At 38.1% G+C, this 16,775-nt stretch overlaps 1 protein-coding gene across 11 annotated transcripts in view; it reads left to right on the forward strand.

Annotated features, from left to right (window-relative positions):
* LOC120729536 (receptor-type tyrosine-protein phosphatase eta-like) overlaps window positions 1-16,775 on the forward strand; it is a 49,177-nt gene that overhangs the window by 2,628 nt on the left and 29,774 nt on the right. For 5 of the 11 annotated variants that reach the window (XM_040025202.1, XM_040025201.1, XM_040025205.1 and 2 more), the window contains exon 1: window positions 3,711-3,971. Coding sequence is in view for 9 of the 11 variants with exons in the window: in XM_040025201.1 (XP_039881135.1) it covers window positions 3,906-3,971 (66 nt within the window). In the remaining 2 variants the exon portion in view is untranslated. Of the gene's footprint in view, window positions 1-1,412; window positions 1,481-3,708; window positions 3,972-16,775 lie in introns of those variants that run through there. The other 6 variants (XM_040025197.1, XM_040025198.1, XM_040025206.1 and 3 more) reach the window with 4 other exon arrangements.

Raw genomic sequence — 16,775 nt, forward strand, 5'->3', positions numbered from 1 at the left:
AAAAAAATCACCCACTTAACAGAGCACGTCTTTAAAAGCACCAGTATTAAAAAGGCGTTAATTATACACGTACACATGAGAGCGATTCATGGCTAGCCAGCTATTCTGGAGTCATGAAAATGAGGATTTCCTAATTTTGGCAACTTTAAAATAACATAAAACTGAGAATGTGTTTTTTTGAGTAATGAGTTCTAACGCTGTACTAGAAAGGAGATTTACGTGTTGCTCACATATGACATAGGCTGTACTCGGCTTCAGTCTATGACCACGGTTGACTGAAAAAGACAAATTTCCTGCTTGTGTCTTCTTCTGTGTTCTAATCATCAGGATGCAATAAGGTTTGCGCTGAACAACGCATAATTCACATTTCAACTGTGAAGTGACCTCCCAGCTATGCCACTTTAACTCAGAATGTTCACTTCACATGCGCCGTGAAGGCCTAAAAGGTATTATAAAGCTGGCCCGAGGAAAATGGCGAAACAGGGGTGTTATGAAAGCCACCTTTCAACGACACAGCTGAGACTTGGTCTCAAACTGTTTTTATTTTTTTGACAGTGAGATCACTTTACTCAACTAACTTCTAGTGTCGCTAGATCTCAATTTAACACAGCACCTTAGAGATGCGGCAGCATGTTAGTATATTTCAAACACTTTGATATAGCTATGGCATGAAGAATTAAAGCAGCTAACCCAGCGCTAACAAGGTGCACAAAATAAAGTAGTCAGTCAACTTTGAGCAGACAATTTACATGAAGCCTCATCGGCAAAGTGCCACTTTAGAAAGCTTTTTCCTTTTTTGTGTGTTTATAGAGCAGGCTTCTTATCTTATATCCACAAACGAGTGTTAATCTGTACTAGTTAAAAATAAATCTATTAACATGTAAAATATTTTTGTTTTACTCACTTAGCTATGAACGCATTTGTTTAAGTGAACAAGGACTTCATGCAGGTCTTTGCTTAAGGTCTCTAAATTATCATGCTTGGTCAATAGCCAGGTGGGGATATAGAGACCACGTGATTTACATGAATTGTTATGTCAGGACCCAACATTTCCTGGCATAATGATGCATTTAAACAACCTAAACACGCAACATGCAGAGGGTTCCTAGTTTAAACCTCCTCGTTGGCTGGAACCTTTCCTTGCATGTCCTCTCAGTGACAAATAAAACTATGACACACTGTACAACATTGTCATACATCAGGCCAGTCTGTGTCACTCAGAAGAGCTTTTTAGAGACGGGGAAACAAACAGGAAGTTGCTGCAACATTTCTGTCACCCATCAGTATTCATTTATTTTAAATTATGTTGTTAAGTTGTAGCAAAAATCTACCATTATTATTTTCAACCAGTAAAACCCGACCAGGCTCTGGTGTTCACAAAACTAAACTTCTGTCTTCTTTTGTGTTCCAAGTTTGTTTCTAGGAAGTGCAACTTAGCAGTATTTCTATAGAACATGAGAACATCCTACAACGTTACACAGTAAGTGCTGACAAGTAACAGAATTTTTTTTTTTTAACATGTAAAAGTGTGAAGGTGATAAACAACACATTCCAAAAGGTTCAAAACGCACTTGTGAGAATGTCTCAAAAGATGAGCAGAACAAGCACAAGACAGCAGCATAAAATTCAACACGGGATGAACACGCAGGATGCGTAAACATGTCTGCACTCAACATAAAGGATGTATATTCATATATGCACAAGGCACATTAAGAAAGTATATTTAGGGCAGTGAAGTTACATGCCTGAAATTTTATTTTGGTGTGCAGTAACTGGTGTATGTTCTGAATTACAATAAAGTAGCTTTTCTATTCTATTTTTTTTTATATGGGTTTCTGTGCATATTCATAACTTACACACAATACTTACACTAGAAAAGAGTTTCATTTTCAAGAATTGAGTATTAAATGTTTATTTATTTAGGAATTATTCATCCTAAATAGTGTGACAAGGAGGCTTGTTTTTTTGTTTTACACACACACACACACACACACACACACACACACTCTGTTATAAACTGTTTCCTGTCCATCCAGCACTAACAAGAAAAACAAAGCTGATAAAATAGGCTATAAATAAGCTTTACATGAAGACTGGCCCTTATCATTCATACCATGTAGTTTATTTCTTTTATCATTCATTTGAATTGAGTTTACATGGAGAAATATAACAGCAGCCAGAGCTTCCATTTAGTCCTTCAGCAGACGATAAAAAAGTTTCGTTTGTCGTGATCCTGCATTTTGTCTGCAGTGTTTTATTTTCAGACTCTCTGTTTCTGTTTGACTTTGTTTTAGTTTTCGTTTTGAATATTACCTTTGTTCTGGTTCCAGTGTTTGTAGCAGTGACTCTACATTGAGCAGAGTAGTGGTGGTAGTGAAGGCTAATGAGATAGGGTGAACCATCCAAAACAGTGAACAGGGCAGAAGAGAGATGAAGACCGCAGTGCAGGGAGGGTGCAGCGGGTGGGGATGAGTGTCAAGGGTGTTTTGTGACAGCAAGATAGCAGCAAGAGTGAAAGGGAAGATTTACAAGATGGTAATGAGACCTGATGTGGTTTATGGTTTGGAGATGGTGCTGACAAAAAGACATGAGGCCGAGCTGGAAGTGAAAGTGTTGAAGATACTCAGGTTTTCATCGGGAGTGAGCAAATTATCAGAGGGTCAGCTCAGACTGAATGATTTGGAGACAAAGTTGATCTTGATGCTCACAGTTTCACAGCTGAAATAAAGATGTTTGTGGCATGTCACAACAATTATCTTCATTGCTTTCCTAGTCTGAAAACCATCCCTGACTGAAACACCAACAAAATGCATTAAGTCACTAAGTCAAAGATTATTTAAGCACCCTATGTCTACTTTACTGTGAGTAATAATAGTGTTAGTGGCAACATACTTACTGCACATGTGGGAATACTGTAAGTTGGAATCGCCAACCAATTGACATTTTCCAGCTTTCTTCCGGAACTCTTCAATTTTGTGTCATGACAACTGTGTGTCTCAGTATGTGGGTGGGACCCACTAGTTAGATACTTTAGACTTTATCTGTATAGACTATAAATAACTGAACTGTTGACCATGTCTTTTTCAGTATTATTAATGGAAATTTCTCACATCTCTATGTTCCTTAACAGCTATCTGCAGGCTAAATGCACATCCTTAGACTGTATTAGTGGTGTTAGCTAATGAGTTAGGACTCAACGCTCATTCAAATAAAGTCACTTTTGTGGCCAAAGATGACTAAAACAACAAGACAAGGTCAAACCATGAGTGAATATATTAAATTATAAACGGGTTTTGAAATTGCAGGTTTATTTGTTTTTTTTAGTTCTTTAAACTAAGCTGTTCTTTTGTCTCGAGTCTTCAGGCATGAAATATCCCTCTCACTGCAGTCCCCTTATCTTTGGCCTAATACTCTGTTTTGTTGTGAAATGACTGAACTGCTTTAGAGAGGAGAAACCAGGCCAGTGATATTAGGGATGTTTCCCAGTAACATTGGCTTTGGAAAATGGGATTTCCGTCGTGTTAGAAACGGGACACTGCATTCCTTCGACCTGCGTGGCAAAGTTATGGGAAGAATGTTGGATTTCTTCGAGGAAAGAGGGAAGGCAGACTTTTAGTTGATGAGGAAGTAGTTCGAGCTGAAGTGAGGAAAAACTGAAGAGAGGCGGACTACTCTGAATGACGCGCCTCTCGCCGCTGCTCCTCCCCGTGAATTCAGAGGAAAAAGTTTCATTCTCTCACTTTAAACTCTCCTGATGTAGCAACGGTTTGACTCAGGTGTTAGAAGAAAGTCCAGTCGTTGTTTGTTTTCTGTTGTTTTTTTTGCAAGCGAAAGGGAAGTTTGGACATGAAAGTGTGCAGCGGGTAGAAAAAGCACTAGAATCCGTTCTCCCAGTGTGCGGCATCATGAAGCTCTCAATGCGCTTCAGCGTCCCTCTGTGGACTCTTCTGGTCTTCAGCGCCTTCCTCAAGGTAAGAAAAACTTAATTTTTACAATATGAGCAAAATTAAACACGACACTACTGCACTTTTCCAACTATTGCACTGCGCTCTGTTTCGGTGATGCGCACGGTTTTCATGAGTTCGTGGTTCCTGCACCTGTTGCGCAGGTACGTCCCCTAAGTCAGCAATCGGTGGAGTGTACCTCACGCTTAAAAGGGAAAGTTTATGGAAAACATTTCTGCTGTTATAACACATTAATTTTGTGCTGATACCAACAAAGATGTAATAGTACAATAAAACTTGGTCCTTTGAAAGTTTCAACTGCATAAAAAATTATAACGATGGGTAATTAATATGTCGGACTTGAGCTAGAGAGTTTTAACAGTGAAGCAATATTAAAATGCATTGCCAAAGTAGACTAAATGACTCACTCTCTTTGTTGGTAAACTGTTTGTTTAAGTGACCTGACCTGTAGTCTGAAATCCCCTGAAATACATTCCTCTGAAAAGAGGCTCAACTAACGGATAGACTGTGGCATCCAGCTTCCACAGATCCACCTGTCCCGTGTCCCACTGATCAGTCTGCCCAGAGAGAGGGGGAGAAAAGATGAGAGAGTTTGAGAATGGCATGCGAGGATGTGTGTGGCCAACACAAAGGGGTCAGGAAAGGAATGTGGTGCAGCTCAGTGTCCCCTTCACTTCACAGACCCAGGGACTTGCCCAGTTACTTGTTCATCTCTAATAAGTGATAAGTGGCTTAACTCCTTTTTTGTTTAGAATCAGAAGACAATTGAACAGCTGTGTTGCATATTCCAAGTTTAATATCAGTGCTTGATGAAAAGGCACGTTCTTCATGCAAATATTTATTCCATGGTGCCGTGATGCTGACTCTATTAATACACTTCAAAGGACCTGATCTGATACCTCTGCCACCCCGGCTCGCTTCTTTCCGTATGTGATCTTCACCGTTCTTCAGTGTAAAGTAACATGGAACCAATGATTAATGTGGAGCTGTGTCAGCACCGATCAAACGACAACAGAGCAAAGTTTTATACTGAGAAGGAGGATGATTTTAAATGCTTATCTGTGACATTGTTGCCGATGCACATTTAGATTGATAAACTGCGGAAATTGTTCCTTTGCACATTGTTTGTTTTTTTTTTGTTTTTTTTTGAAGGGTGGAGCTGTAAGCCCATTCTGTAAGTAACTAAGCAAGTAATAGAAAATAAAATAAACACACACACACACACACACACACACACACCCTTTCATTTACTGGACAGATCAGCAGAAGTGACATGATGGTTTTGTGCTTCTGAAAGAGGAGGTGGATAGAAAAGCATGGGTGGATAGATTATGAGTTTCACACCAGAGATAGGAACTGTTTTCACTTTTCCCATCAGCAGTCAACAGTATCTTTTTATTTATTTATTTTTTAGATACTCAATATATTGGCAACACCTTAATAATAATAATGGATTGCATTTATACAGCGCTTTTCAAAGTCCTCAAAGCACTTTACAATTCCACTATTCATTCACTCTCACATTCACACACTGGTGGAGGCAGCTACAGTTGTAGCCACAGCTGCCCTGGGGCAGACTGACAGAAGCGAGGCTGCCATAATGTGCCATCGGCCCCTCTGGCCAACACCAGTAGGCGGTAGGTGAAGTGTCTTGCCCAAGGACACCACGACCGAGACTGTCCGAGCCGGGGCTCGAACCGGCAACCTTCCGATTACAAGGCGAACGGCCAACTCTTGAGCCACGATCGCTTAACTTTAACATAGATGTTCTGATTAAAACCTCATCATCATCATCCTGTTTTTGTATTCAGTTATGAGAAATGACCACTGCTTAATATTTTCCCCTGTTAATAATTAAATGCAGCTTGTTGAAGTGTCCTGTTGAAATACACAAATGTTCTGTTAGCACATCACATGATATCTCTTATTTCCATTGGGGAAGTAAAGGTACAGAGACCTGTTAACTAAGTCAGCTTCTGTGCTGCTGAGTACACAGGTTGAGCAGCGATGAACACTGGCTGCACGCTACACATGCAAATAAAACCCTGACACGAGTACAGTTGTTTTCCGTAGACTAAAGAGAACGGCAGACTTTACATAAGGCTTTAACTATGGGCATCAGTTTAGAAATTTGTTGTCAGTTTCTTGAGGCCAGAAACTTGTTTAACTTAATATTTGTGAATACTACGCCTCAAATTGGAATTCTTTCCAAAGATAAGAGACACGAAAATCTTCTCATTTCGCTCAAAACATGTTTCGTTTGATTCCTCCGGGGCTAAACTAAGAGTGCTCCTCACTCCACAGAACAAAGAAATCTAAGAGAAAGTAATTCCTAGCTTAGGTGTGGTGCTGGAAAATTCCCCAGTTGGTTTAATAAAAAAATTAATAATTATATATTTTTTTATTATTAATTGAAAAATTCACAAGAGTTAGTCTTTTAAAAAAAATCCTTGCATGACTTAAAATATCAACCCTTGTTTTCACTTTTATGAGATATACTTGTGGTTCTTATGGCAAGTCTATACAGTATACATGACCACAACACAGATATGTAAAAAAGACATAAAAGCTTCTCATCGAAATCTCTGTCTGACTCTCTTCATCTGCTGGCAACTTCCATTAGAACAGTTTTCTTACATTTTACTACAACATCCAAATATAGATATTACAATTTTAACAATTCTGTGTATTTTTTTTTTTAAACTTGACTGGAACATATGAAGCATAAGGGTCAGAGGACAAAATCGGCCTAGCAAGGACTCCAATCAGGCCCAGTGGATGACTTTGAAAAATGTGAAGGAGGGTTAAAAATGTGGATTTTTAGCTGTATTTTAACAACAAAAAAATTTCTTTAATTTCTTACATTTTAAACCCAAACACAGATGTCTTTCATTCACCCCAGCAATATAACACATGAGATGAAATTTTGAAATTGTAGGTATTTAATATCCTAAGATATCTCAAGGATTTAATGTGTAATTAACCATCAGATAGAAAGGGGAGTTTCACGTGTCCGGCGCGCTAGACATCAAAGTAAGCTGCATGAGGCCCTCGATATAAAATGACTTTGACAGTATCTACTATTTAAGTATCTACTCTTATAAATGCTTTTATAATATCTTTTATCTGTACCAACATTTAGTCCTAACTTTAACTTTCATAGAAACTTTTTTGCTTGGAGGATTGCAAATATAGCCCCTGGTCTTTTGATGAAACAGCGGTATGAACTTGGGGCCGTGTTCACAAACTTTTTAAGAATCCTCTGACAGATGAAGTGGGCCTTCATCTGTCAGAGGCCTCGGGGGATGTGACTTTTTTAAGCTATGACTCTTGGGCCTTGTTTATGGGCAAAGAAAGGTCTGAAAGTCACAAGGTGGTCAAACCCTATGCTACGTATGACACCTTTAAAAAGGTGTGATTACATGAACAATAAAAGAAAAAAAACATACAAAAAGCTTACAGCCTACAGACATACCTGTTTGCACAATTGCAACACCCACTCACATGCTGACAGTTATTTTAATTATTTGCTAACCTTATTTATTATCTATTTATTGTTAAAAGGGAAAACAAGCTTTCATCACTTACATTTGTACCGTGTCTCTGTGTTTATGTTTACATATCGGGAATGTAAAGTATGTATGCACATACTTGAGTAGTGGCTCTTAAGATTATGTAACTGAGGCTAGTATGTTTACATACATTAGACAACTATAACCACACAATCAAATACCAGACTCCATCTCTCTCCATCCTCGTCTCCATCAGCAGTTACATGAAATGTGTGGTAATGATGATCATGTCTGGCAGCGCTGGGCAAAAATTAATATTAGTTACTTAGATTACACAAACATTAATTAAAAAAGTTTAAAAAAAATTTATTTTAAAAAGTCACAGTAAAAAAATGTAAATTCAGACACATAATCCCTCTAAAGAGAGAATGGAAAGGCAAAGTAGAAAAGGGGAAATATTGTGCTTCCCTGTAACTTTTTTTGCATACAGATATTTTCCATTAGTGGAACTTAATATTTCCACCGTAGCTATGTCTAGTGTCAGTTTTGGTTTAACTACTGATTGAACCATATGAGGTATCTGAACCCACTAATGCTGAAATATCTATGGGTAGCCTCGGTAAAAGCGGGCTGTATGTTTGTTAACAAACTTTATTGTAATGTCATTGTATGGGCCTACATTTTTTTTTGGGGGGGGGGGGCTTAAAATATATAATATGCAATCATTTGTTATTAATTTAATTTATAACTATAACAGAAATAATGGAAGTAAAAAGAGATTCAAAATAGGTTTAGGTGGTGTGCTCCATATAGACTGCATCTGAGGTCATAGTCTGGCACACATCCATTAATGAACCAGGAAAAGTATAATACTTTGCATGTGTATATGGTTGTGTGCATCATTTCTTTGTCCTCCCCATGTCCTGCATCTGCGTCTCTCACTCTCTTTCTTGGCTTGCTTACCAGAGAATTGTGGCATTACTATTAGTTAGAAATGTCTTGGAACAAGGAAATGTGATGTTTTTTAACACTCTAAAAGAACTGGCTCGTCTGTGGTTGTGGACATTGCGTGAGGAGTGCTGTCTTTCCGGCAAGCTGCAAGCCTTATGCCTGAAATGTGGGTGACGTTTGATGACGCGCGGTATCTCAATGACGTCTGATAAGTTTCTTTCTCCTGATGCATCCTGCTGGCTTTATACAAATTAGAAAGCCTTCCAGTGTTTTGAGTCCCATTACTGGTCTAAAGTGCAAAAGTCACAAATCAAACCCTCCTTTGTAGAATGGTGCACCCTCCACCCACTCCCAGGCCCCTTCATCTGCATCAAGACTGTCCAGTTTCAAATTGACATCCCCAGACATTCTGCATTCAGCCAGCACTGCGAGTCGAAGTGCAGCTTGTACAATTTGAATTACAAAGAGTCACAGTTCCCCGTCCATGTAAATGAGACACAGGCTCCTCTCCGAGCCTGAAAGGCCTTATTGTCAGCAGATAACTATCTTTTTATCATTGGCATTTGAGCAAGTTATAACTAAACAAGGCTGTCGGAGGACAAAAATATGATTATTTTGCTGTTGTTTAATTTTTGCATCATAATGTCTTTCCAGAAAAGTGATTAAAATCAAAATACTATACAGCTGCCTACGCCAGTCAGTTAAGGCTGTTCATCAGCATCATGGGTGGTAAAATGTATAGCATTTATAATCTCACATAACTAAATATTCTATTTCGGTAACAATTCTCTAAAGAGTTCAATAAGTCAGTCAGTTACTCAACTACTGTTGGTAAGATTGGTATAAAAACGTGCATAGGCTGGATTGCCCATTAAACAGGTTAAAAAGGCTTGTTAAGTGATAACTGCTGACCACAAAAGGAGACTTTTGCTAATAAAATAAACCGCAGAAAGTGTTGCTTTACACCCAATGTTTCACTTTCACACATTTCAAATATCAAACTGCTCACACACACTGGTGTGATGAGTGTAACGCACTGGCCCTCTGTGCCCAGCATCTGTGGGTGTGGGTATGTATGCATTCATGCACAGTTTCCTCCTGTTGCATTACGAGGAAGCTCTAACGGTAAGAGCATTGTGCTCAGATGGGTATCTGCAGCTGGCAGCTCCACACTTGGCAGAGGGCAGCACAGTGCTGGGGACAGTAAATGCTACGTAACTCATTTCCGTATATTCTGATGTGGCTTCTGATAGGAGCTGCTAAACAGCGGTGTGGGAGGCTGGTACCTGGAGACAAACACCACTGATAGCAATAGACAGCAGCTAATTTTAGACGCAGCATTCAGCATTATTTTATGATTCATCGTCCTATATTGTCTGAAAGGATCATAGTTATGTAGGAAAAGAATAGAATAAGCAGCGCATCAGATGTTGTTACTTGTTGAGCTGTGTTGTGGGCCTAGTTCCCACATGATATGATATCTCACTTTATATTATTAGGCAAGTAGTGTGGTTATCAGTTCCCCTGACATGAGCTATAGAGTGTTACGTTTGTTCGTCATTTATATCAACGAAATTTGATGGATCATGATCTTTATTATAAACGTTTAACTTGTGGTTTTATATAGGCTTAAATGAAGTATCTCGCAGTCTTACAGAAGAGCAGTGTTGATCACTAAAGGTATGTTGTGCTTTGGATGTTGGTGAACTTACAGCTTTGCTAAATTAACAGCAAACGTTCAGGGTTAGCAGGCAAAATTAGTCACTCGTATGTATGGTGATAATCTGAATTATTTTTATGGTGATTGCAAAATATGTATCCCAAGGATGAAAAAATAAAAGTTTAATATATGACTTAATTTTTTAACTTTTTAATATTTATATTGTTTTAGTGTACACTGAGGGCCATGGCAGCATTGCAATGTCAAATTCCTGTGTATGACTGTACATATGGGCACTGACAATAAAGCTGACTTTGACTTTTGACAAAGCTATTAGTCGACACAAGTAAGTGATGTTTTGGCAACAGCAGTGCTCTGGTTTTAAGTAGACACGGTTAAGTTTTGATTTATTGGCTGTTGTGCCGTGGCTCTAGACTTTTGCATGACTAAACAAGCTGTAGGTATGAAGTAAAGCCAAATGCCTGACCTCCCTTAATATGGTCTAAATGTCTTATCAGGCATCTCTGGGTGGGCTCAGGAAGTTACATTAGAACAGAAACAATGAGCAGGTCACTCATATGCAGGCAATGACCTTTTAAATAGAGAACAGTCTGCCAACTTATTGCTAGAGAAAAATAGCAGCTTGAACAAAACTTGTCCACGTCATGCTGTACTTTAACGTTTGTATCACAAAAAAACTGCTAATATCACAATCCACTAACACACTATATACACACAGAGGTTTTAAATTACTCTGGATAATCAGACCTCTACTCAGGTTCAGGTTAAGAGGTGCTATAAAAGGAAATACCAGATCACACTCAAACCTATTAATCAATAACAATGGTAAATGGATGCACTTTGTCTCACCTTACCAGACACAACAAACCAAGGTATTGGGAGCTACAGGTCAAGTTCAGTCACATAAGAAGAAGATTCAAGTATTACCCACATATTATTTTACACTCTGGGATAAAGAAAAAATCTGATCTCACAGAATTATATGAAATGACCACAATATATTTATTATTGCCAATTGTGGTCAACAGGTCAAAGTAATTTATTCACTGGCTGTAATCATGCGATTGGACGTCTTTTATAGGACAGAATTCAGAAAGAGATCAGTTTAAGGTAGGTTTTAATTTGTGTCCAATTTTTAATATAATAGGGCAAGCATTGCTTGGCTTACTTGCTCTATAGTAAGTCTTAACTCACACATACTGTTAGGACTACATAATCAGAGCACGTGTTAAGTGCCAAGAAGTTAGCGTACCCCTGCCTGTGATAAATAATAATACAGTTAAGGACAGGAGATATCAAATAAAGAAAAAAGAATTTTAAAAGAAAGAATAAAGTGAAGGATCACTTTCTAAAAAACTGATAAAACACAAGAGTAGAAAAGGTCAAACAGAGAAGGAGCAAAATCAGAGGAAACTATCAATATTTAATTTGTTCCTTGTCAATCGAAACACCTGATACTAATCTTCAACACACACAGACCTGCACACATAATCGTTAGAGTCAGATAACGTGATTTTGCAGAATTTACAGCTGGAGAGGAATCTGCTTTCTCCACTCAGCAGGTCAGCAAGGGCACAAGACCCATTTTTAATAGTTTGTGTAATTTGAGAAGTAGAAACAAAGTATTGTGCAGTATTATGTAAAGTAGTGAAGTATTATGAGCGTATAGTGTTAAAGGCTGATTCTTGAACAAACAGCTTTAGAGGTCATTTCTTATTATGCAGGAAGGAACTCGGACATTATCAGGAGGTACAAGGAATCATAAGGAATCAGAACGTGGTAGGGCGTGTTTAGGGGTGATGTAATGTTTACACAGTGGTCAGTACAGCCATTTCCTCCTCCTCCTGCAGAACGGCCCAGTCAAAGGGCCTAGATAGTGTACATGGTGAAAAGGTCATTGCCACATGGAGAACTACAAGAAGAAACTGAAGATTGTTTCAAACAGCAGTCTGTCGTCGCACTGGAGTTGTTTAAAAACACCCATCAAATGTAATATGAGTAGGATAAAAGACTTAAACAGCAAATTTACTGTTTCTGCACAACAGTTCTCGAACACTTTTCACATAGAAGAGCCACAAATAATACCAATAATGAAAAACAAACCTGAGATGGGTGGAGTCGCTGTGGATTCAAAAGGAAAATGAACCATTTCTTGGGCACTATTTCCCAAACGGGACTTGGAGCTTTGGTTATTTTTGCTCTCTGAGTCAGTGTCAAGGCATAATTGCTTAAGATGATGCTTTGTTTATTTACTCAAGAGAAAATAAGTGATTCTTAGGAAGAGGGCCAAGGGAAATACAACTCCAGGGAGTCATAGCTTAGAAAAGTCACATCCCCCGAGGTCAGCTTTGCATGAAAACGTGAGATTGTCATAGTATTAAGATGCAGCTCTTACACAATGGTATGTGACCTTTACCATATTCTTCTGATGCTGGAAGAAGTTCAGTTTTTCGTTTTTGTTTTACTTAACACAGTTTAACATGTGTTTACTACATTTACTTACTGTACCAGGGCATTGAAAACACATTTTAAAGTACAAACCGCCTATTCAAAAGTACTTCTTAATTTTTGTATTACCACAAAGTCCTATTTGTAGCATCTCTGGTGTCCATCTAAAACAGCTGAAGGGCTTTCACCCACTATTATAAAACTCTACGTGTTCCATTTTCTTAAGGGTCTCTTCCTTCTCTTCCATGTCTTTTTTAAAAGTGAACTTTTTTGGGTTACTAACATTAAAAACTTGGTTTTTAACATGAGCTCCAAGTGGGACATTTAGTCAGTAATCCCCACCCCTCAACAGCACCATGGTAACATGCCAAATTCAAATAATCTTATCTAAATCTAATTCACAAAGCTATTTAAACTCAAATTTATTCTAAGATCATTTTTAGGGTGATCTGTTAATGTGTAACTTTGGTGACCCCCAGTGGCATTATGAAGTACATCCAGAGAATACAGACTTTAGAGATTCTTCATGGCGTCCTAACATGTAGTATGGCTGAAAAAGAAACATTTCAGTATAAACTTAAAGTCATGGTAATTGTACAGAAAGATACAAAGTTAAAAGACTCTCAGTGTTGGCACAAGATCACTGTTTATCTAAAGAGTTTATCTAAACAGGTTGTCCAAACCCAACCCCAACATTAGCATGGTGTGGAACGCTACTAACAAACTACCTGTGGTGGAAAAATGTCACTAAATTAGAGATAATTAAAACATTAACACTCTCTCAGAGTGTTTGTCCTGTTAGGCAGAAACAGCAGAAGTGTAGTCATGCACATATATATACTTCCTCATACACTCTGTTCTTCCTGTTAAAGTGTAAAATCCACCCAGCTTACTTGAGTTTTCATTTCACACTACATGACATAGTGTAGTGGTTGGTTGGGTAGTTAGTCTTTGGGTTTAGATCAAAAAGAAAATAGTTGCAGCTTTAAAATATTGTTTACTGAGCATTGTAAAAAAAAAAAATAAACTAAATAAAAGAACATCAGACAAGTCAGACTTTACTGAATGTTTATATATTAGATCCTGGGGGGAGACACAAATCCTTTTTAGGGTGCGCCAGAAGGCCATCTGGTGTAAAAATCAAACATCCACATGTGGCGACCCTTTGTGAATAAGGGAGCAGCCAAAAGTAGCTTTAATAATATGTTAACACCCTCCATCTGATCGTGAGGCTTTTGAAACCTTTAACTTTGACGTCAGTGTGCGAAACCTTTGTTCTTCAGAAACAAGAACACTAGCAAAGAGGACTGAAAAAGGGCAGGGTCACTGTGAATAGAAAAGGAAACAGTAATGGGTGGGTTGCTGATGTGTATCGGCAGGTGAATGGGGCGACTTTGAAAACTGGGATGGATTTTTCTAAGATTCCTAGTCTGATGATTTTCAATTGTTAGACCCATTATTAGCATACTATGATTCAATATTTACAAATTTAAGAAAGAGAGAAGTATATATATATCAAGTCGTGGCTAATAAAATAAAAATGTGCACTTAACTAGCAATTTATGAGAATGTAAAATACAACTTTTGACACTAAGGACTGACTGAGTCTGATGGACATAGTCAAGACAGAAAATGTTTAAAATATTAATAATTTTCCAAACGCTGCAAATTAGTCTCAACAGATCTGGTGGTTTGTTGTCAGCAAAGCTGAATAAAGTTTTTCAGAAGGTGCAATATTCAGAACAATTTGCAACTAACACATTGTTTACAGTGGCTTGCTAAAGTATTCGGTCCCCCTGAACTTTTCCACATTTTGTCACATTACAGCCACAAACATGAATCAATTTTATTGGAATTCCACATGAAAGACCAACACAAAGTGGTGTACACGTGAGAAGTGGAACGAAAATCAGACATGATTCCAAAAACTTTTTATAAATAAATCACTGCAAAGTGGGGTGTGTGTAATTATTCAGCCCCCTGAGTCAATACTTTGTAGAACCACCTTTTGCTGCAATTCCAGCTGCCAGTTTTTTAGGGTATGTCTCTACCAGCTTTGCACATCTACAGACTGAAATCCTTGCCCATTCTTCTTTGCAAAACAGCTGCCACACATAACGTTTTGTATTTTGGCTAAAAAGTTCCATTTTGGTCTCATCTGACCAGAGCAGCTTCTTCACATGTTTGCTGTGTCCCCCACATGGCTTGTGGCAAACTGCAAACGGGACTTCTTATGGTTTTCTGTTAACAATGGCTTTCTTCTTGCCACTCTTCCATAAAGGCCAACTTTGTGCAGTGCACGACTAATAGTTGTCCTATGGACAGATTCCCCCACCTGAGCTGTAGATCTCTGCAGCTCGTCCAGAGTCACCATCATTTCTGATCAGCGCTCTCCTTGTTCGGCCTGTGAGTTTAGGTGGACGGCCTTGTCTTGGTAGGTTTACAGTTGTGCCATACTCCTTCCATTTCTGAATGATCGCTTGAACAGTGCTCCGTGGGATGTTCAAGGCTTGGGAAATCTTTTTGAGGCCTAAGCCTGCTTTAAATTTCTCAGTAACTTTATCCCTGACCTGTCTGGTGTGTTCTTTGGACTTCATGGTGTTGTTGCTCCAATTTTCTCTTAGACAACCTCCGAGGCCGTCACAGAGCAGCTGTATTTGTACGGACATTAGATTACACACAGGTGCACTCTATTTAGTCATTAGCACTCATCAGGCAATGTCTATGGACAACTGACTGCACTCAGACCAAAGAGGGCTGAATAATTACGCACACCCCACTTTGCAGTTATTTATTTGTAAAAAAAATGTTTGGAATCATGTATGATTTTCGTTCCACTTCTCACGTGTTCACCACTTTGTGTTGGTCTTTCACCTGGAATTCCAATAAAATTGATTCATGTTTGTGGCTGTAATGTGACAAAATGTGGGAAAGTTCAAGGGGGGCGAATACTTTTGCAACCCACTGTATAATATTAGAGAAGTGAGTTCTCCAAACTTAAAATATTTTATTTACCAAGAATACCACAAGGATGAAAATGTCATGGTATCACAAAGGGATTTGATTGGTTTTAATGTTGTAACAGTCACTGAATTTGTGTACGTTAACCCATCTTTTTAATGTGATGTCTTTTCTAAAATAAAACCTAAATATTTATCTTGTGTTATATGATAAACATTTACAAGGATGTTTATCAGTTTTATGGCACAACTGCTTTTTTGAATAAATAAGGAAATACTCACACAGATGCATTTCTAATTTAGATGATAGGTAGTAAAGAAATATCGTTGTATGTTGAAGAGACAGACAGTCAAACCCTAAACTGTCATTTGCCTCTCACTTTGTGATCTAATCATTTATTTAGTTACCCACTTTGCTCCTATAAATGTGACTTGTGGCTACAGTTAGTAAATATTTCAACAAACCTTTACTATCATAGCATAAAACCACAAAGATTCACCTCATAATTCTGTGGCAGATGCAATAAAATACTTGCTGAAATTATTTGCAGCGACCATGACTGTCGTTTACAATTATGAAAGAACCTTATTCTGAGCCTGAGTTGCCTCTAATGCATCTATCGGGGTGTGAGTTTGTGCGTGAATGCTTTAGAAAAGTGCTTGTATAAATGTGTGTATGATCGGCTGAACAAAGCTTGTAGTTTAAAGAAAGACCTGTGATCAGGTTATATGTCTTTGGAACGTGTTTATATTTGTGAAGATTCCCTCTGGGATTAATAAAGTCTCTCTGGTTAAGTCTGTCTGGTTTTAAATTGTTCTGTAAAACATGTAGCATTTTGCCAGCATTTTACTGAGTATCTGGAACTTGGAAATGAGTAGTTTCAATTTTCTCCTGCGTGTTTTATCAGGCCACTTCATTCTCAAATAATCAAGTTTGGAGTCAGTCAGTTGTTCAAGTGACCGAGAACCAAAGATCATGAGACAGCTGTGCTCATTATTGGACTGAATGTAAAAAAGGGTCACGATCTGTGAAAACAGAAAGAAACTGTTATGATTTTTTTGCAGGGTAAATATTCACATAGTGAAGAAAAACTTAAAAGCAAATAGGTTCATTGTGCAGTCAAGAACAATATATTCACAAATCAAACCATATAAACAGACGTCAAACAAAAAACAAATCTAAAGCCTCTTTAACTGAATAAAAAATAAATAAAAATTTCCTCTGCTTTCAGCATGTGAATGTTTAAATTAGTAAGTT

This window comes from Simochromis diagramma, unplaced genomic scaffold (genome assembly GCF_900408965.1).
Source record: "Simochromis diagramma unplaced genomic scaffold, fSimDia1.1 OVJJ01000293.1, whole genome shotgun sequence".
Taxonomy (NCBI): domain Eukaryota; kingdom Metazoa; phylum Chordata; class Actinopteri; order Cichliformes; family Cichlidae; genus Simochromis; species Simochromis diagramma.